Genomic DNA, 22,421 nt, shown 5'->3' with positions numbered 1-22,421 from the left:
CTAAGTGATTATACCTATTACCTCCATACATGTACATGGGGATAATTTAGAACCTAAGTGATTATACCTATTACCTCCATACATGTACATGGTGATAATTTAGAACCTAAGTGATTATACCTATTACCTCCATACATGTACATGGTGATAATTTAGAACCTAAGTGATTATACCTATTACCTCCATACATGTACATGGTGATAATTTAGAACCTAAGTGATTATACCTATTACCTCCATACATGTACATGGTGATTTTATAAAAGCATAGCCATCCTTTTAATTTGTGCATACAGTGGTGCTTATTTATAAGGTTGGTGTTTGACTTTTGTATACCAGTACCGTAATCTAAAAAATTAATTAGTAAAGTCTCTCCTAACCTGATCCACACACTGTGTCTACTCTCACCCTTCGGGTAGCCTAACTCTAAACTTGTGCATGCCCTTGGCTTTTAAAACACTTTCATCAATTCAAATCCCACAGTGGTGAAGGAAACCAATCACACATTCTTTGCACCTTACTGAAAAATAGTTCTGTATACAAAAGCAAAAAGTCCACCATCTGAAAATTCATTCTCGCCGTAGGATTTTTGGCAGAACTTGGAAGGCAACGGTTGATGCAGAGTGCTGTGAAGCCCTGACTAGTACATGTACTGTAGCTTTGTAACCTGGTTAATATGAGCCAGGGGTGAGATTTCTCAGCTTTTTAGCTGGTTTCAGCTATATTTGCTCTAGATTTCAGCTTTTTTTCCTCACTGGCTGTGTACAAAAGTAGAGGAGATTTCACAGTTCAACTTCTTTATGCCTTGTTTCAGCTGTTTGCAGCTATTTTGATCCTTGGTCAATCTCACCCCTGATGCACCCCTCGTCCTTGTTCACGCTAATCCCCACTTCATGTACGTCATTGCAAACACATGCCTTGTTAATTGCTGGCCAGATCAAGTGCACTTTTTTCCCTTCCTGACATCAGTCCCTGCCATGACGATGAGTCCTTGTATGCATGAATATATATCCTGCCTTCTGTGAAACTCTTTGCCAAGAGCCTGTCTAGAATTTGTCATCAAAACATATTATTGTTTTTACATGCTGTCTGGTTCTTCCTCTGAAACCTGACGCTTACGTGTGAACCCCTCAACAATGGATGCACAAACACATGTACAGCACCACCAAAAAAGATTTGATTTCAGTATTTCCATGTATTACTGAATGAAACTTGAGATAATGCATCGTTATTTTTCAGTAATTTTTTTAAAATGCAGAATGCAATTTGAAGAATTGAATTGAATTTCAAAAATTGTTGGGATTTTTCCTTTCTTTAATTTGGAATTGTTTGCTTTGGTAAAAATATCATATACATTGAAACTCTTGCTAAATCTGCCCAAACCCACTGATGGGAGGAGTACTGTAGGATGAATTAAGAACTGTTGTGTGGTTGCTAGGTGCCTCATTGGTGTGTACAAAGGACTGTAATTAAGGACACTTTCTGGAAAGTTCTCTCTGTATTGGGTTTAAGGAGGCATATATATATTGGGAAATGCTACATGAAGTTACTAAGGAAAGGATCTGATTTGCTGAAGTTTTTTTAATTGACCTAAAACTTAAGAGCAATTTTAAGCAGCTCAAGCTTGATCCATGTAAGTACGGATACCTCAAAAGGGCTCGTTCTATAATTTCTTCAATTTCTTCTCTTTTCTGTAAGGCGGTGCGATTGGAAAGTATGTACGAGGAACGCATCCGTTACATCATCCTGGTGTCCTGCAATGGTGTGCAGGACACGGAGGAGAGCGTCATCCTTGGGATGGACATCATGTCCAACACAGCCACCATTGGCCTGGTTTTGCCGATCTGGTGCGAGACCACCATTCAGCTGAATGGAGATGGGTGAGTGATGAGTTGCGTTCCTGTGACAACTAGCAGAAAGCAACACACCACTGTTTTAAATTGTATTTGGAGGAAGGTGCCCAGATGTGGAAAAAAAGAAAAGGGAGATAAAAACGTTGCACAACCATAAATCAAACATAGCAAAGTACAAAAATCCTGGCATACATTGTATTTGATAAAACCGCTAGGCACAGAACGTTGCTAGGCAATATTGGGTTACCAGCCAAGTCTCATACATGGTGTACATGTACATGTATTTCTTTCAACTGATTTCCAGCTAATTTTACTTAATGTAGTACACATAATACTGCTGAGCACAGTAGGGCTGTAAACTAGTACTTTGTGACCCTGAAACTTTGACTTGAGAGGGTGTATTTTTTTTTTCTGATGAGCACTGAAATCTGCATTTGCATAAATATTGCAAAGACTTGCAGATTCTTTCTGTTTAGCAGTGCTAAGAATGTGAAAACAGCTTAAAAGAATCACATAAAAATTCTACCTCATTTGATCTAGACAGAGTCTAGTTTTTGAATAGGTAATTTCATGAAGGAAATTTTATAGCATCCCGCCATTAACTGATCTCTCCTGGAAGCAATACACAGCCTCCCACTCAGTAATATCACTCTTCATAGAGTTGTAAAAACACCAACTCCCTTTATCGCCTCCCCAAAGTTTCCTCTTCTTCCTGCATTTCCTTCCTGCCCGGCCACGCAAGAACTATGCAAAACAAAATAAAAGTCAGCTGAAAAGCAAATCGTCCCGGCTAGTTTGTCATGGCCGACCGGATGTCAAAAAGGCGAGTGTTTGTTGCTTACCTGAGGATAGTGCACCTTCTCACCCGTTTCACTTTCACAATTGCTTCAGACTGTTGCTATTGGGGATAATGTGCATGGCCTTGTACATATGGAAAAAAAAGAAGATCCCTTGCAGATTGCACGTACTTGTATCTGATAATTTTCTGTGTGATAATCAGTTTTATAGAATTTTGAGCCATTAACCTTTTTTTGCTGTTTACCAGGATAGGTATAGGAGTTTTTAGAAGCCTGTGATTATTAATGAAATGAAAAAGTGGAAGAACAAGTATGGAACCTTGCATGGGTTTCACTTCACAAAATCCTGTTCTGCCAAAGTTCCGGTTGAAAGGTTTACATATGTCTGTGATTGTTGTAGTGACTTCCCCGGGGTTAAAGGTTGTGGTTGGATTTGAATATGTTTCCGTATTGATCTTGTTGCAGTGGCTTCAACCTCTGTTCCAAGAGCAGAACCCACACTTTCAAGCCAGTCTCTGTTCAGGCTCTTTGGTAAGTTTTCCTAGCTATGACAGAGAACACTCTACAGTAAGATCAAATTATTTATAGTTCACCAATTACCTGTACATGTGTACGAGAGGAAGTTATTGGATGTTATGCAGAGAGGAAAAAATATGCACTAAATTTCTTTGTAGTTACCTGCTTTCATTATTAAAATGCCCAAGCTTGCCTGGTTATTTACTATGTGCAGCAGTCCTCCCTCATTGTTATTTGCTATATATGTGGAAGTACGTATCCCTTATTGGCACAGGAAAGAGAGGCTGGAGGGAACCATTTTAACTGGATGCTGGAAGATTGTACATACAAGTACAAATTGGCCAGGTGCTCATTGCAGCTGGTGGCAAGTGGGCATTGACTTGTGCAGGCACATGGGTTATCTCCACCAAACGGGCATTGATCTGTGCACACACATAGGTTATCTCCACCAAACGGGCATTGATCTGTGCACACACATGGCTTATCTCCACCAAATGGGCATTGGTCTGTGCAAACACATGGGTTATCTCCACCAAATGGGCATTGATCTGTGCACAAACATGGGTTATCTCCACCAAACGGGCATTGATCTGTGCACACACATAGGTTATCTCCACCAAACGGGCATTGATCTGTGCACACACATGGCTTATCTCCACCAAATGGGCATTGGTCTGTGCAAACACATGGGTTATCTCCACCAAATGGGCATTGATCTGTGCACACACATGGGCTATGTCCACCAAACAGGCATTGATCTGTGCACACACATGGGTTATCTCCACCAAACGGGCACTGATTTGTGCACACACATGGGTTATCTCCACCAAATGGGCATTGATCTGTGCACACACATGGGTTATCTCCACCAAATGGGCATTGACCTGTGCACACACATGGGTTATCTCCACCAAATGGGCATTGGTCTGTGCACAAACATGGGCTATGTCCACCAAATGGGCATTGATCTGTGCACACACATGGGTTATCTCCACCAAATGGGCATTGACCTGTGCACACACATGGGTTATCTCCACCAAATGGGCATTGGTCTGTGCACACACATGGGTTATCTCCACCAAATGGGCATTGGTCTGTGCACACACATGGGTTATCTCCACCAAATGGGCATTGATCTGTGCACGCACATGAGTTATCTCCACCAAATGGGCATTGGTCTGTGCACACACATGGGTTATCTCCACCAAATGGGCATTGATCTGTGCACGCACATGAGTTATCTCCACCAAATGGGCATTGGTCTGTGCACACACATGAGTTATCTCCACCAAATGGGCATTGGTCTGTGCACACACATGGGTTATCTCCACCAAATGGGCATTGATCTGTGCACACACATGGGTTATCTCCACCAAATGGGCATTGTTCCTTTGTCTTCTGTTGCTCACGTGCAGAGTTCACAGTTGGGCAGGGAAATGCAATGTCCACGAAATAATCACCAGAGGTTTAAAATACAGCAACACAGGGTCTGTGGTATCCATTTGTGGTTACCTAAAAGCACGCCTTAAACTACTTATTTCTTGTGTTCTTTATCAACCTTTAAACATATTAGAACATCTTGATGGTAAACTCAAGATTTACCAGATATTAAAAGAGACTTGTTTGTAAAATACTTAAATCAGGAAAGTCCTGTCAAATCTCACACCCTGCGCTGCAGTATAATTTATTCAAACCAAGGACTGGAGAGCCCAAGCTTCAGCGTACTGAGAAATGAACAAGCATAAAATACCACCGCCATAAAACATGCTCAGAAAGGTGGTATGTCATTAATCTGTAAATCTTCTCAATTTCTTGCCTATTTCTGCTGATAAATGTTGAGCTGGATTAAATTCTGTTTCTTTCTGAATCCAAATTGAAATACTTTGTAATTGGTGACAGGATGCTTCCCTGCACGGTTTCATTGCAGGTCTGCCATGCAAGCCATTCACTCGGCCATCTCCTCCGCTCAGACCTACAACTACTTCCCTGGGGGCCTGAACCTGACCTGGATCAGCTACTACGAGTCCCGGGTCAACTCCAGCCCATCTCGTATCAAGGAGTGGGACCTCATGCCCGAGCTGGAGGTCACCAAGCCCCACGCCTTCACCCCCACCTACACGGAAGAGTAAGTCTCTTATCAAATCGTCGGCTTTTCTTTTTTCAAAAGCTCAGCTTTGACTCTGTCTCCATAGTTAGGTTTCTGTTCTGCAAGTGTAGAATGCCCAGGGGCACTGGCTGGGGGGGGGAGTTATCCCGCGCCACTCTTTCGACTGGGGGCACCCCCCACTTTTTGCAGATCCTATAATGGGATGGGACTTAATGGATCAGCCTTTTAATGGCTGATGCCTGGTGATGTCACAACTGGCCACCATTTTGAAACTCGTTCCGCTGCCATTGCTGATCTGGAACCCTTAAGCTCAGCCCAAATCCATTTTTGCTATTTTCTGTAACGTCAGCCGCCAATTTAATTGAACTCTTCAGAGTGGACTTTTGCCACATCGACAAGTTCAGCTAACGATCCGTCCATTGTTATCTTTTAATGCAGTGGCCATTACCATCCTAGTGACCGTGAGTTGACCGAACAGCTCATCTTCTTGAAGATCAAAGATATCATGGCCTCAGCAGACTTGGATAACATCACAAGCAGGGAGGTAGGTGACTTCAACTGCCGAGTCAAAGACAAGTGGGTATGAAATCAGAAGCCTGAGAGTTTCTCACCTTGCAAACTGTGTACTTCCTGTCCTTTTTTGGGAGAGAAAATATTTGTAATCCTATTCCCTATCTGGTCCTGCATTATTCTGAAAGCATACAACCTAAAATAACCTTGAATGGAACCACTGTTGCATGGCACATTACGGTCAACACTTGCTGGTTACCCTATCAATTATATACTCCTGGCCCAACTCTGATCAGGTTGTGAACGTAATCGCGAAATGAATCCTGTCTCTTCTCATCACCTAAACGCAGGTCCGACTGAAGATGGAAGACGACCTTGGGAAGAGCTTGAATGAGTACAGACACTACCTTGACGAGCAGTTGATCACCTACATGAGGCAAATGGATTCGGCCACGCTCATCTTTGATCACATCTACCTGGTGAGTATCTGACTTTATCCAGGGGCCTTATCCGAGGTCATCCTTTTCTGTTCTATGCAAACTCACCCCTCCTATTTGCTGTGGTGTCCTCAGAACACAAAACACTACATTTTCAGTATAACGAACAGGAAGAACTACCAACATAAATACTGTTTTACCTCATTGTCAGAATTTTTTTCATCAGAGAAAGTCTCCATCAACTCCAGACATTGCTAAAGATAAATTCATTTAGCACCCAGCAACAAGGACTTGACTGCTTGTACACTTTCAAGTTGGAATTTTTTTCTCTCATAATAAAAGGTTTTATCTACACAGGGTAGAGATAACTTGAGAGTGAATATTTTTTTTGCAAATAGCCTTTTGCAAGTTAATTTTGAACAAAATCTGGTGTACTGAGTTCTTTACATTCATATGAACATAAATTTGAATTCTCCATACCAAAGACACTGTTGCTATACCTTGTGATTTGTGGCAAGCTTTTGCTTAGTTACATAAGAGATGCCTTGCCCCAATACACTGTTCTCAATTGATAAGAAGGGCACAAAGGAACCAGTCCATTCCAGAGATGGTGGTCGCCATGCCAAAGCTTGCCCTGAATCACGAGGTATAGCAAAACAGTGTCTTTAGTCTGGGGAATTCAAATTGCTATGTTTATGAGCAATCAGATTACTCAATGTACCAGATTTTATTGAACTTGCAAAAGGCTTATTGACAGTGGCACAATGATCTCATTGTTCTTTTATTTCATAGGGATCCGAGTGGAATGCATCTCATTTGGAAGAACTGGAAGCAAATGGGTATGACCCATGTCTCTTATCCTCAATTTTCCTCATAGCAAGAACTAGTGAATTTGTTCGATGTATAGATCGCATCACTTCCATTGTCACAGTCATTTGATGCATACATATATTTTCATGATTTTAAGCAAAAAATGACCCTCAAACTTTTTATGAAGCTAATTTCCATATGTTGAATTTTAATATGAAAGCCCAGCAGTTGATTGTTCAGAGGTCATTCAAACTGAATCTCAGACTTCACTCAGTAATGCCGCGTTCTTCTGTAGTAGTCTGTGACTGCTAACTTACATTTCAATGACAACAACACAATTAGGGAAATTAAGTTTTCAAAGATAAAGCTGACATCCATGTTACTTACTCTTAACTTTGGATCTGTGTCTAATCATTTGTAGTGTTGGGTACATCCTCAACGTAACCATGGAGATTGACAATTTCTACCCCAATCGCTTCATCTATCACAACGTGCGACTGTACGATATTGAGAGCTCAGAGCTGCTCAAGTATTGGGACGAAACCTACAAGTTTCTATCCAAGGCAAAGTAAGTACAGTAACCATGACAATCAGAAGTGATGTGATTTGTTCATTTACATGATTACAACATGTCAATTCTATCCATGTTAGAAATTTCTGAGAACTTGAGAATAGGGTTTTTGTTTTCAGCTAAGCTTTCCGCCTGGATGTGGTAAACCTCTTTACTAAACAGTTAATTCAAAGCACCCAATTATTAAAATGTAAATTGTGTTGTTGTACATTGCAAAAAGAAATTAATTTCAGGGGGAACTATTTAATAATTATGAACAGTTGCCAAATAAGTTAAAATGGAGAACCCATGATCAGAGGCTGGGAAGATGAATCGTCTTTCAGAATAAAACGAAATAGGTGACAAGCAGTCAGTTGGTTCACTGCAGCTGAGAGATGAAAATCAATTATTGTACTAGTGGAAGTGATGATACCTTTTGCAGTGATTTTTCTTATCATTTGACTGTTTTTCTCTTCCCAATTTCAGAGAGAAAGGGTCCAAGGCTTTGGTACATTGTAAGATGGGAATCAGTCGCTCGGCTGCCACTGTAAGTCCTTCCATCCACCCTCTCCTTTGTGCCTGTTTCTCAATGTACCATTATCATTCTCGCTGTCTATAATACTTTTCTCTGTTACATGAAAGCATCAGTGGTCTGCCATCTACTGTCAGCGATGTCCTCTCTATAGACCATGTAGAGCCTTCAGACCTTCCCAGCTGGATTGATTGAATACTTGTCCTATGAAGGACTAGAAAACCGGTATAAAAACCAATCGGGCAATGTTGATGTGCTGTTTTTCCAAACTGTCCCAAGTGAGGTGTACTCAGAATATGCACAGAAGCTGTGTCAAAACAGCTGGAATTAATTCATCCTTCTACAAGTGCTACAGACTCTTGGTTTCTGTTTTCAGTTTGTCCAGATGCTGTATGAATCAGTCTAGGGCTGTAATCAAGACCATCGTAAGACCAGCCACAGGTGGTCGGATGGTGAACAATGACAAAGTAATGCTTTTATCACAGCTCACTTGAAAAGCATGGTTTGAGACTGGATAACGTTTGATGGGCTTGCATGGACTTGCTTGTGGACTGGGCTACAGCCCTGAACCAGTTTCATTACTCGTCGCTGTAATCAGGAAACAGATTGCATTCTGGTAGTTTCTCTCCTGCTGGCTTTGTTGCAGGTGATTGCCTATGCAATGAAGGAGTACAACTGGCCCCTGGAGAAAGCCAGGAGCTTCGTGGCCAGGAAACGCAAGTGTGTGAACCCGAACACGGGCTTCCTGCAACAGCTTCAGGTCTACGAAGGGATGCTAGATGCCAGGTACTATCCCAAGGTCCTAACTGGTGGTTTTTGCCTCTTCTTTGTGTCACTGCCTTGTCAAAGAATGTTGACCTGCAGAGGATTTGCACTGAGCAATTTAAGACCCACAACTGTCTACTGTTTCCAACTGTCATAGTGTGCCTTGGAATACACTTGAGGTGGTGTAATGTCATTATCCTTAATCCGCTAGGTGCAGCAAGGCACTGCAGACGTACATATATCTGCAGGACTTTCAGGAACTAGGACGTCAACCTGTCAACCACACCAACATCAGCTGTTGATTTTCAGACAATGAGAGCAAGACCTAAGAGTAGAAAGTTTCATCTTGGTGGCTGCCAGCTTTAGGCTCCGAGGCAATTTGGCCTTAGGATGGTAGACCTGTTGGACCTCATTAAACCAATCAAACTTCTCATTTTTGGCAGCTGTTGCTGTTCATTTTGGCTGGGAGTTTGGCCAAATCACCTTTGGGGCTTAATGTGTGTTGGTTAGCAAATTTATTTATTCTTTTTTCATTACCTTCTTCTTGCAGTCGGCAGAGACACAACAAGCTGTGGAGGAGTAAGTCGGAGAGCTCCCTCGCCAACTCAGCAGAATGCAGCCAGGAAACCATTGAGTCTGCCTCCAGCACGGAAGACATAGCCGACAGAACCTCCAAGGTGTCCGAGTTCACTCACCAAGGGAACACTGCGGGGCTCTCACTCAGCCTAGGACCACAGACGGGCCATGCCAGGCGCCGCTCCTGGTCACCCAAAGACTCGGTTGCAGATGTGCACTTCCCAAGCAATGTCCAGAGTCTCTCAGGCCACCAGAAGCCAGACCACTTGGGCACCAGTCCGGCTGACGTCGATTTCATGGTGCTCGATGACGACTGTCAGGACATTCAGATCATTGTCCCAGAATCACTGACCCCAACGAGTCCCACGCTGACCGTGCCCACAGAACCGGTCGTGCTTGGCCAAATTGAAGACAGGGAACCCACAGCACCCTTGCCTGGTGTGGGGGACATCGAGACTGGACTAGCTGATTCTCAACTGGAATCTTTACATCTTGACCGAGTCTCAACTGAAGAGCTTCTATCAGTAGGAGAATCACCCAGCGGCTTCAAAGAAGGAATCCCTGAAATGACTAGTACCCCGAGCCAACCTGAACAAGCCATGGAGACGGAGGTGTCACCTCCTGGCGGCATTCCTGAAATCAGCTCAGAATCAGGACTAAATACAAATAACAACAGTGCTACTGGTTACAGCTCATCACAAATTGACGATATCCCTCCCGTTGAAGGAACAGTCAAGCAAAGAGTTACATCCTTCGAGAACAACAAGTTGGCCCCTGATGTCGAAAAGGTGGAAGTGAAAAGTGAAGAGGAGAGTGCCAGTACTGTTGATGGTTTGTTTTTGGAGCCGGAGATCCCTGTAAACTCTGGCACTGTGCAGAAACAAAAACAAGACATTGAGGAGAGACTTAGGGCAGAATCAGCAGAGAAAGGGAGCCCTCCACTGACCAGATCGGAAAAGTTTTCTCAAGAGACTGCCACATCACCCACCGTTGATAGTACTACTTGCGAGAGCCTTGACACTCCTGCTTCCAATCAGCCTAAACTTGCCGAACCTCAGGACTGTGGCAAGCCAGAGACTGTTGACTGTGACTTGTCATCCCCCAAGTCCCCAGCCATCAGTCTGCTGCAAGAATCACCCACCAATGCAAGCCCGACGCTGCAAGCTCTTGAAAAAGGACGGGTGAAGAAGATAACTGAGCAGCTGCTGTCCCAGCAGATCCCTGTCACTGAAGCTGAGGAAGATGAGGAAGCGCTGTCATTGGCAGAGAAAAGGAGAAGCCTGACCTTTGAAAGTGGGAGCCCACCGCAAGATTCTCCAACCAAGCTTACGTTGTCACCGAGCAAGTCTTCCCCAGATACCAGAAGCACTGAAGTCATTGAAACAACTGGATTAGCCCCCAAGGGCTCTACTTCACCAGATGACCAATCAGTCAAGGACTCTGGGTCACAAGAATCTCTATCAACCGAGGAATCTGTCCACAGTGGAAGCCCTTTAAAGGAAGCCTTCATCAAAACCTTCTTTGGGGAAGAGATCCCGCTTGAGCCAGGAACTGTAAAGCGGCAGACTATAGATTTTGAACAGCTCTCCTCTCAAAGCCGAACCGAGGAGTTGGAAACCAAAAAAGAAGCAGTGATTAAGAAGGACACTTTCGAGACACCTCCAGAAATGCCCGAGAAGACTAAAGCAGAAGAGATGGTTGTCATCATTCGTGACAGTTCTTCAAATGGGAAGAGGAAGTTTGAAGAAGTCGGGAGCCAGAACAAGCATGCACGCGTGGATCAGAAGGAGCAGTCAACCAAAGATGAAGCAGTGGGGATGGAGCCAGAGCTCAAGATGGAAGAGGAGAACCAAAAGGAAGCAGAGATCAACTCTGCCTATCCTGAGGAAGGCATCTCCTCATGGAAGGTTGGAGATGTCCGCAAACATACCAAGCAGTTTGAGGGGCTCTCATCATCCGTGGATGCAGCAGGTGAGAATTTAAAACCATCAACCTTTATGAAGCTTTGGTGTAGATTGTTACAAGTCAGGAAAAGGAAAGGCACTTCAGGAATTGGCGTGACTTTAAAACCTTTAAAAGTTTTGATCAATGTTATTTCCCCTCCTTTGTAATGCATCTGCCAGAAAAGGCAAGAACTGGGATCAAGAAAAGGACATTTAGTGTTAGCTAAGCTTCCTATCTTCTTTGGACACGTAAGAACTTAGTATCCCATGGTCAGCGATGCACCCTTTTTTCCCCCGCCAGACCAATCCACTAAACCAGCCAGCCCAATCATGACCGAGGACACTGCTGAAGCGAGAGTTACCACTGAAGAAAGCGCCTCACTGAGAGAGATGACCGAGCAGACATCCACCTCATCCAGTTCAGGTTCGTCAGAGGCCGATGAAACCGTCACAGAAGTACCCCAAGTAGAGGAGGATGTACATGTAGACCATGGTAGTGAGTAGATCATTCATGTAGATATCACACTGTTTGCTGTGTGGCTTTTTCTGTCATGTTGAAGAGAAGAGCGGCCCGAGTAATTACTGCCACAAAGTCTTCATCATATTTAAGGGGTACACCTGACAAAAATTCGCTTTTCTTAATATGTAATTTGGTTTGGTTACACATCTGTTTGGGCAATATGCATTTCTGTAACTCCCGTTTCCAAGCATTTGATCTTGCACCCTGAGGCACCACGGTGCTGTACATCATTAATAAATTGTCGGGTTAAAAAACCTCTTCTGCTAGCACCACAGTTTGAAGGAAAACAGTGGCAATTACAGAACGCTAGATAATCTCTGTTTGACATTGCATTATTGGAGTATTATTATTATTATTATTGCATTTTTATTATTACATGGAACAAATAGGTTTGTGTACCATGTTAGTCACAATTATGGCCACTCTGACGTCATCAGAATCACCTAACGCCTCAGTGTTTTCACCTTAGAGGATCATTAAACGTTGTATTCAACTTAATATGGGAAAAAATGACCTATTTTGATCGTCCATGCAAGCTCTATGTGCCGTTTCAAGCAAACACAATGACAGCAAGCCAGACTGCATACATTGTAGATATTCACCAAGTAGTTTTCATGGCTCCATTGGAACATTTACATTTCTGCTCTGCCTTTGTCTCATTTTTGATATTGGGTTCTGCCGTTTGCTTGGGCAGTATTTGCAAAGTGTGATTGAATGTCACGGGCATTGCCTGCTGCTGCATCAGTTAACGGGTCAGCCTTGGTGAGCTTAAGTGGTCAAGTAAGCAGGAGTTTGTGATTTTGTGCTACTGGAGTAAATTTGCGAGCTTTTCTCACAAGTTATTCATACAGCATTGAGTAAAAAGTGCTTACAAGATTATTTAAGCGGCAGAACCTCGTATTAAAATGCAGATTTCTTGGACAAGAAGTTCCACCAAACGTCCTTCATCACAAGATTTTGGTTCTTCTTTTTCCAGGTGAGGTAGGTAAAGAGGAGAAGTTAAATGTGGAGAGTATCGGAGAGCGAATTGCTAAACTTGGTCTTAATCTCAGGCGTGTGAATTCCATCGCACGGATGTCGAACGAGAAAGGTTCTCCCGTGGTCATGCGACGGAGTGACCCCAGTCGTCCAGTCAGCATCCGCAGCATGCGTCCGTACTCGGATACAGGGACACGTTCCCTGGAGTCGTCTCCCGAGAGTCAGTCCCAGCTGGCCAAGGGCGAGTTGACCATGGAGGAGACACAGGAGAGGCGTAAGAGCGCATACGCCCGCCTGGTCACGCCACGGCAGGACACGGTGCCTCTGAAGTTTTACCTGGAGGAACCATTGTCGGTGGAAATACGCAGCCTCGACAGTGCTAAGGAAGTGGGGAAGATGACCATGACAGGCACCAGTGACGGTATCCCAGTAAAGCCAAGCAGTAGTGTGAAGCCAGACAGTGGTGAAAAGGCCAACAAAGCAACCAGCAGGGATTGCCAGTCGCCGAAGGCCAGCCGCAAAAAGCAGCAGCATGGCAAGACCCACCCCCTGTCAAAGCTAAGCCCCACCCCCGCGAAGCACCCGTCCTCTGGCACTTTGTAACAGTTCTCTCAGGTGCTGTGTATGTGTTCGTGTGTGAAATCTTGAAACTTTTTTCTTGTGTGACACTTTGTCCAAACAATCCACCATCGTGCGTCAGAGTATGGTTGGGTCGTGTTAACGTGGAACCGGGTTAGGTGCAAAGAACTATTTCTCCGGTTGGGATGACCCTTGGTGTATTTCCAAATCTAACAAATTCAAACCCGCCTTTGCCCAAGTGAAACCTTTTTCGCATTTCTGTGTACATTTATATTTGATAAATGCGCTATAAAGTTAAACTGTATTTGAAAATTTGAGGTTCGTGTGCATGTATTTATCATATGTCATATAAGCTTGTCATACATGTATAAGCTCAGATTTCCGTAGATGTATGAAGCTAAATTATTTTGTGAATAACAGACGTTGCACTTTCCTTTGCCTAAAGTAGCATCATCAACTCACTTTAAGATTTCTTAATTTACTTAAAAAAATACTTTTATTTTGTACGCAAGAAGTATATATCATAGGAATACTTTTTTCTGCTAGAGGAATACACTGTATGGTACCAAGAAGTTTGTATAGACCACGTGTAAATATGGTTCATAATGACAGCTGAACAGAATCTGCTTATTTTAAATATTTGTTAAAAGTTGGTTTTCTCTTAATGGCGTAACAGACTCAACAGGTTGTTGGGAAGAACTCAAAGTTTGTTTGGCGGTGATTGTGTTCACATTTGTAGCAAAAAAATGGAAATTTGGGCTCATGCCAGGAACATTTATGGCTTCAGATGTGTTGCATTTGTGTTGAGAGGTTGGAGCAGTATTTACATATACAATGTTGTTATGAACTTTTTTTTTTATTATTGTAATCCAAGCTGGTCTCCATTTTTAATAATTTAAAATTAAAATCATGCTTAACTTCTCCGTAAACACCCATCTCCCATTTTTTAAATGATAGAATTATCAATATGCAATACTAAACGTGTTTATACTAATGATCACCAGAACGTGAAAGGTACTACAAGGATATGCACAAACGTAAAGAATGCATCATTATTGTAAATGTTTTAATGATTTTTGTGCCAAAAATTACAGGTATTGATGATGAAAGTTGCAGTTTCTTTGAACAGGTGTTTATCATTTGGTTTGTACTAGCAGACTGGTCAATGGCACAACTTGCGGACTGAGGGGATTTTGAGGCAATGACAAGCATGAGTCAGAGTTATGGTTGCAATCAGCTTGTCTAAAGTAAGAGAAGATGTAAATTTTTGGTGTAGTTCTTTTTTGGGTGGGAAAAAAACCGGTTTCCACAGATTCAGGACATTAAGAAAAAACTTTGGAAAGAGATGTGAATTTACGTGTTTGTATGAAACTGCTAGATCCAAAGGAACTGTACATTTTTTAAACAGAATTTTGTGTTTGATTGGTGGTTGCTAATTGACTAATTAATGCCATGGAAAAATGTTTTTCCTTCTGGAGAATTGTTAATGCTCATAAAGTGACAAAAAACTCGGCTTTAATTGTTGGGAGTAATATTCTTTACTGCCAGTAGCTTGTCACTTGCCGTGACTTGTTTTGAGGGTTGCATGTTTACCATAAGGAAAGGAGATCTAAATTGTTAAAAAGTGGCCATCTTTTCCTGTCCAGTCCTCTGGACTACATTAGATGAAGAAAAATGTTAACTACTCAAATCTATCAGAAAAATTATAACCACTGCTTTAGTACAAGGAAGAAATACTTCTGTTTCTTTTTCCAGTTTCAAATACATTCACTGCATTACTTCTGACAAAGTATATCAGTTGAATTTTATAAAAATAGCTGCTAGCGACCTTAAATGCTGTTTTTATTGATATCTTGTAAAGATTTATTGTGGAAACTAATGTGGGAGTACTTACTCATGATATTTACCAAGATTGTTGAAAATGTATTGACTAACAATCGTTTTAACAACAGAATCTAGTTTGAATTAACATTTAAAGAACACAAAACCTCAGCATGGTGTTCTCTTAAAAGTTCTCGACTGGAACATAATGGACAGAGAAAATGGAGGAGTAGCCTTCCTTGTGACCATTTGCCATTGGAGTAATGCCTAAGAGCCCTTGTGACAGGATCATGGTTCTTGCAACGCAATTGGCCCTGCCACTTACACTGACCGACCATTCCGGAGTGAAGTGGTGTAAGACCTGCGCTGCTTTGTCTCAACACACAAAACATCTGGATTACTTTGATGGCAAATGGTAACCTTAACCACCAGTGTCACGAGAAAAAAAACGCATTCGTAAAAATCAGTTAAAACATTGTGTAAACCAGAAGATTTGGCTACCGAGTGGTAGCCAAAGATTGTGACTAGGGTAAAGCTAATCTTGTAGGAGTGACCTGAAAGATGGAAGCATTCATTAGAGCAGTTGTGTCACTGAGTATTTTTTGTTGTCTTGCGATGGTGAAGGAACCATCTGCCTCACAAGCAGAGTTGAAAGAAACCACTTTTATGAATAACCATAGGAATCTGTGTGCCGCAGTAACAATTGGTAATATTGCTAAACTTTGCTGTCGGGTGTATACTTTTAAGTAGAAATTCTTCCAAATACGCTTTTTTGTCTAAAAAAACCCAACCAATCCTTTTTGTTTCATTATTTCAGTGAATGCAATTTTGATATTAAAAACAGTTTACCAGTAAAAATGAAGAGATAAAAAGCATTTTGTATAATTTATTATAAAGCATACAATAAGGAAATGAGTGTAACAGAAAAAAACCAAGGTTGTTGAAATTTCTGACTAAAACCGATTCCCGCTTGTGCACAATTTTGTAGCCCGACATCTTCCTGGAATGTGTGTTTACAAATAAAACAGCTACAGAGCCTTTAACACCAACCCTTTTTTCTCATGTGTGAAATCACTGCATGTGAAAATTCTGTTTTTACATGCAGCCACAGAATTCCAGAGGACAATTTCAAGCGGGAGTGCCTCTTACACTTTTGCTTGTTTTTTTTTTGTGTGTGCAGTCTCTAGGGGGCCCTGAACATACCTAGCACCGGAGCCATGTATAGAGAAGGTTGCGACATAGGTGTCAAGATTGTTGGAAACAAACTGGTGAATGTATGCGCCAGTGCACATGGAGAGTTGGTATACAACAGCTCCCATGCCTTACTGCACACATAATAAACAGCCATTTTGTTTCCAAAAATACGAAACTGGCATTACTCTCTCTGTAGACAAATCCAACAAAAAGAATTAGAAGCCATCACTGCGGGGCCATCCTGTTTGCACACACAGGGTATACAGGCATTACCTTCCTCTCTGACCTATAGGGTGTTGTGACTTACCGAAGTGCACGTGCATGCTCAAGTTATGACGTGTGTAAGTGCATTGGCCCCGTAGAAAAAGTGTGTCCTCAGATTTGTCGGGGTAATTCCAGAAAATAGGGGTCCTTTTATTTTTGAGTCCCTGTCACAACTGACATGGTTTTCTTAAAGTTCAGAACACATTTTCTAATTTCCAAGAGTGATGAATTAATGCAAATTATCCGCCAAATAAATAGCAATACATGTAGTTTGAAATCAATTCCAGAGATATTTCTATGTCAAATAACAAAGGTCAGATGTAACAAGGACATAAAAATGTCCCACTTTTGGTGCCCTAATTTCTGGAATTACCCCTACTTACAGCTCTGCCAGCACTGGCCAAGTTCCATCAGCGACCACTAGTCAACCACTGGTCAATGCTGACTGCTGTTGATAAATGGTTTCTTATCTTAGGTTGGTCAAAGCCACCATCATTGGTTCCCACTATCTGCTGATCACAAACATTTAAGAGCCAAGAGCCACCAGGTAAAACAAAGCACTGCATGCTATTGTGCAAAAAAATATTAAGCTAAAGAAATAGGGAAATACTGAACGTGTCGACATCATGGGTGGAAGGTAACACCTACCCGTCCTCTTCACAAACTGAACATCTTTTGAGCACTAGAGATGCAGAGACAGCTCTCTAAACTATTCACGTGTAGAATTTCTGGTACACGTTCAGAACCCTTGAGTTTAGATTCAGTAGCACAGTACATCTACCCTGCCTGGAGACATATGAGAGAAAGAATTTTACTGTCTGGGAGAACTGGACCAAACTGTGGGACTTGTCTCCACACAAAACGTGTTTGGTCCCAATGGCAACTGTCCACACACGTATACTGGTTCCCCAAAACTACGAGATTAGAACAATATTATCCATGTCATCAACCGACAATAATTACACCATCAAAATACTCTTATGCAGATGCAACTTGTCCCTTGACCTGACGCTCACGTATCCTCCTCGTCTTGGTAGAAATAAACCTCCAGAAACTCGGCCACCTGCCTCTGTATCTCAGGGTTGTTGTGGTACTCCAAGGGTTCCAGCAGCGTCAGTCCTCCACTTTCCTCAAAGAGGTGCTTGGCCTGGAAATATCGCATTGCAAATACAACTTATCAAGAAGTGTGACAGGCTTTTATTGATCATTTCAAGTTGGCCGACACAAAGAGCTCTAACAGAGATGAAAATGCATCATACTATTCTAGAAATTGCTGTTAAGAAACCTTCTTAAAAAAGAAACAAATGAGTTTGAGTAACACCTAAAAAATCCTGAAACCCTCTGTGAACACTCTCAGAACAGACAGCATGAAGTCACCAACATATTTCTATCTAAATTTGGGCAAAAGGGTTTGAAAATCAACAAAGACGAGGACTGTTTTTTGCTCATTTCTTTTTCATGGGCCCAAGAAAGATACATACACGCCAACTCACATTACTGTCACTTTTCAAGATCATATCTGAGAAACCCAAGGCGAGACCTATGGCATCAAGGTCTTGATTCTTGAGCATGCTGATGACACCGGGGAATGCTCCATAATGCAGCAACTTCTGACAGAATGCGGCTCCTTGGTAGGCTAGATTGCATAGACACACCACAGCCTGGGTGGACGGTAATTTACATACAAGTGTCGGAATGAAACTTCATAATCTATCAGTCTATCACATTTCAGTGCACAAAATGTACTTCAACTCACATGAAGGCAAGTTACAGATGACTTAACGGCTTGGTAATAAAATCGAATGACCTTTTCGAATTTATTACTCACAAGTTCAGAAATAAGCAACGTTCTGTTGTAAGTCTATTTATGTCAAGTTACCAATGACAAAACAAAGGTATTCCTGTTGGAAATAGTAAAAAATAATTTGCCATTTGATGACACTAATGACTTCATATGACTTTAAGGATTATAATAATATAAAGGACATTGGTGTTGTATTCAAGACCATCACAAGACCAGAGACAAGATCAGTGACACGTAACATGGTGAACGACGAAAAAAGGAGTACATGTACTGCTGCAGCAGTTCAACTGAACAGCTTGTGACTTAAAGACTGGAGTTCTTTTGATGGTCTCGTGATAGTCTGTTTGGGTCTTATGATGGTCTTAACAGATCTGAACTACAACACTGATGTCAGAAAAACAAGGAGGGAAATGAAAAAGAGACAAGGAAATAAGAAGAGGCAAAGATGACAACTCCACCGGGACTCACTTCCCTCTTGATGTCATAAGTATTTTCAAGGCACGAGACGATACTGGGGAGCATACCAAGACTAACCAACTGCTGACAGACACTGGCAACCTCTGGAAATAAACAGGAGAGAAAATCAAAAATTTACTGACGGGTCACACTCAGCCTTGAAACAGCAAACAGTGATGCACATGGGCTCAGACATTTCTGACTGAAATTTCAGGTATCCAGATCAAATTATGCATAAGTACGGCACACCTGTTACACAAATTATGCATAGGTACGGTGCAAATATCAGTGTCATACAAATCTCGGAGAAAAAAATCCTGACATCAGACTACTGCGGGAGAAATTACATCCCTGAAATGAAGAAAATCGAAGTCTGGTCTTGGAGTTAGGTACTCCGTAAACTTCTCCACAAAAGGTATATGAATGACTAAGAATCGTCTTTTCCCTTCATTGGCATATTAGCAAATTTTTCCTTGAATGTACTACTTGGCCAATGTTATTCCCCACCTGTCATGTTGCTGAGTGCCCATAACGTTTCCTTCTTGATGTGCCGATGATCTGACTGGAGCAGGCGGCCAATGGATGGGAGGAGACTCCCATCAGCGGTCGCCATGGCAATCAGCTCCTCGGGACCACTACAGATGTTGCCAAGGCACCTGACCAGTGGTGTGACCACCTTAGGGAAAATAATTTTTCAAGAGTGAATCATTGAAATGAATGAGTCTTTGTGCTGGCATTAAGAAGCCATCTGGTTTATTCAGGAGTAAATAATCTGACGTGATGATTTACCAAAGCTGTCCTTACAGCACACTGCTGCCATTTAACCCTAAAAGAGCCGGGGGTGCAGAATCTGCCCCCCCCTCCCATTTTTGTTTTAATGTCTATGCAGTGCATTTCTTCAGGAGTTGAGCCTTTGGGAGTTTTAGAGTAACTCTTTGAAGTCATTTTGACACCACTTTTGTGGAAAATTTAAACTACCATTCTTGCGCAGCACCAATTTTTCTAAGGCAGGTCAGCCAAAAACTGTATACTTTTTCAACTGTAGTACTCACTGCATGTGGGCTGACACACATTTAGCCTTGAACTGCAAGTGACCGAAACAACAAAGTAATTCACGCGATTGACTTCAAACTTCACATTTGTAATGATAAGGAGTGTCTTTACATGCCTGCTAAGGTTTTAAAAAAACTCAAGCATGGCACGGCCGAGTTCTGGGGGGGGGGCAAATCTGCCCCACCCGCTGTAAGAGAGGCCAAAACAACCCGGATCTTTTAGGGTTAGATCAGCTACATACACCTATTATCATTTCTGTAAAACATCTGACCGATCAACTGACCCTTTCTATACTGGACACACAAACATTTTAATCCTATACTGAATGCGTGTCTGATCAACATTCCAAACAAATGAGACCTGAACTGCTACAAAACAAAACTTGATACCCCCTGGCCTCCAAAGGATCTGCAAAAAGCCCAGACCATTCTGCCATGTTGCCCATGTATGACCTACCGCTGAGTCGTGAGGTGTCTGATTGGACAGTTTGTCCAAAGCTGCGACCACTCGTGGGATGAGTCCTAGTGATACAAAGGTCTGCTCATACTCACCCCTGCAACGACAAAAACAAAATCGATATTTTCAAAACCAAGCAAAAATGGTAAAAGGATGTACCTACATGATTCTTTTATTCAGTTTACTCCTGATGATATTATTTTTTTTTTAAATTCCATCTGTGCTGTACCAATGAAACAAACCATTTCCCGGGGATGCCTGTAAACCGTTTTTTTTGGCAAGCATGACGACACACGCAGCAGTGACAAAAAAATTGTCATTATTAACAGAAAATGCCATTCAAAACTCCCTGGAAAGTGGGCATCAAACACAGCTGAGACTGCAACGAAATGGAAATTCCTTGAGTCGTCCCTGTCTGTGAGGTTGGGCCACGCTGGATTTGACTAAACATTTTAAGGTGTTTTTTTTTATCATTGAGCAGTGATGTCTTCTGTAAAATATTGGGCTCTTGACCTGAATGCCCTGAAGTTTCTCATGAGCCCCTTTCCCCTTGCAAGAGTTGAAAAGGATCCACATTTATTCCATGGGGTAAAAAAGTCTTCCCTGAAAAAGCACTACCATTTGTGACTTCAATCTTTGCTCAATTAAGCACGGACTTGGAAAATCCTGCACAGCAGCAAAGACTTTCCTTTTGAGGGCAAAAAAACTTGTAATCAATGGGTGGCAAAACTGACCCTGCTGTGAGGTAGGTGAGTGTCCAGGCCGCTTCTGACATGGTACCCTGGTCTCTATCGAGGTGTAGCAACTGTATCAATGGCTGTGCAACACCCCCCTCCATCAGGGTCCTACACATAGATACATATGTAATATCATTAGTGGGGTACTCAAGAAGAACCTGCTCTTTGCTCCTGAGAAGGAAAAGATGGGGGCATTTTTACACGGTGACATCCCTTTGGTGCAAAACATTTGGGATGTGATCGAGCAAAATGAGTCGTTTGTCGATCCAGGGCCAATTTGGTGAATTTCATTCCTTCAAAAGGTGCTTTCCGTGAAAGTTCTCAACATGTCTCTTCAAAACATAAATCTATGTGGTTATTGCCAATCATAGGGCACTTTAAAATTGTATTGTAGTATAAATTGAGGTTTGGAGAAGTAACCTGTTTATAGCGATTTGTCTAGATAGACGGACGTTCCAGAGAGCATTGATTGACAATAAATATCAAATGTACATCATATCTATTTTTAGCTTTAATATTTCCCCTAAGAAGGGGAGTGGGCCGAATCCCGGATGTAGTGCAATACCGGGCCAACCCGTGGCCAGGACGAGGCAAGCCCCTATTCCATGGCCCAGATCCAAAAATCAGTTTAATATACTGGCTGCTCAATGAGCAGCGTTTCAGATATTAAGCTGAAAAGAACAGATACTACACATGATCTTAGCCAAAAGGCCGAGAAGCGATGCCAGATAAAGTCATATATCCACCAGAATAGATGAGGGTTCCTGGACTGGCACAGTTGGCCATGTCTTATGAGGGAAAAATATACAGGTTACATACAACCGATTAGTCTTGGAAATCGCCCCATACGTTGGTAATTATTTCCCTTTAGGTTTATATATTTAGGTGAAAATTTGATTACAGAATTTCGGTCCAAACGGGCAAAAATGGCCCTGACAATTGAGGCGTTTGCCCGCCTGGCTTGTTGCATTGACCTCTAAGCACTGCCCATAATCTCAAATCATGAATATTTACATGACCCCCAAGCAAGGCATACATGCACGTCACACATGGAGTGGTGCCTCACACATCACGGACCATTTACACATTAAGCCCACACACTCAGGAGAGCTAGGACACAGTGCACACAACACTATACACAGAACAGAAGAATTGATTTCCTGT

General features: G+C 42.2%; 2 protein-coding genes and 1 non-coding gene across 7 annotated transcripts in view; 1 reads left to right on the top strand and 2 right to left on the bottom strand.

Annotated features, from left to right (window-relative positions):
* LOC110978724 (uncharacterized) overlaps positions 1-16,342 on the top strand; it is a 36,653-nt gene extending 20,311 nt beyond the window's left edge. For 3 of the 5 annotated variants that reach the window (XM_022233950.2, XM_022233947.2, XM_022233951.2), the window contains exons 5-16: positions 1,698-1,879; positions 3,115-3,180; positions 5,093-5,290; positions 5,711-5,816; positions 6,133-6,261; positions 7,012-7,058; positions 7,451-7,597; positions 8,066-8,126; positions 8,758-8,897; positions 9,427-11,423; positions 11,697-11,891; positions 12,892-16,342. In XM_022233950.2, the coding sequence (XP_022089642.2) occupies positions 1,698-1,879; positions 3,115-3,180; positions 5,093-5,290; positions 5,711-5,816; positions 6,133-6,261; positions 7,012-7,058; positions 7,451-7,597; positions 8,066-8,126; positions 8,758-8,897; positions 9,427-11,423; positions 11,697-11,891; positions 12,892-13,496 (3,873 nt within the window). In that variant the 3' untranslated portion in view covers positions 13,497-16,342. The remainder of the gene's footprint in view (positions 1-1,697; positions 1,880-3,114; positions 3,181-5,092; positions 5,291-5,710; positions 5,817-6,132; positions 6,262-7,011; positions 7,059-7,450; positions 7,598-8,065; positions 8,127-8,757; positions 8,898-9,426; positions 11,424-11,696; positions 11,892-12,891) is intronic. The other 2 variants (XM_022233949.2, XM_022233948.2) reach the window with 2 other exon arrangements.
* The window catches only part of LOC110978753 (uncharacterized), a 73,970-nt gene continuing 66,535 nt past the window's right edge, over positions 14,987-22,421 (bottom strand). Inside the window, exons 7-12 of the mRNA XM_087141079.1 lie at positions 21,255-21,365; positions 20,521-20,617; positions 19,519-19,687; positions 19,024-19,115; positions 18,245-18,412; positions 14,987-17,898 (exon numbers count right to left, since the gene is read on the bottom strand). Coding sequence (XP_086997205.1) covers positions 17,764-17,898; positions 18,245-18,412; positions 19,024-19,115; positions 19,519-19,687; positions 20,521-20,617; positions 21,255-21,365 — 772 coding nt within the window. The 3' untranslated portion in view covers positions 14,987-17,763. The remainder of the gene's footprint in view (positions 17,899-18,244; positions 18,413-19,023; positions 19,116-19,518; positions 19,688-20,520; positions 20,618-21,254; positions 21,366-22,421) is intronic.
* Positions 21,788-21,980, bottom strand: LOC147798234 (U2 spliceosomal RNA). Its single transcript, XR_015426583.1, has one exon. It is a non-coding gene; the product is annotated as a U2 spliceosomal RNA (small nuclear RNA).

The sequence above is a fragment of the Acanthaster planci genome, linkage group LG09 (genome assembly GCF_054643075.1).
Source record: "Acanthaster planci isolate LZ-2023a linkage group LG09, COTS_SCS, whole genome shotgun sequence".
NCBI lineage: Eukaryota > Metazoa > Echinodermata > Asteroidea > Valvatida > Acanthasteridae > Acanthaster > Acanthaster planci.
Note: the sequence above shows the minus strand (reverse complement) of the source record. Positions and strands in the feature narration are given on the sequence as shown.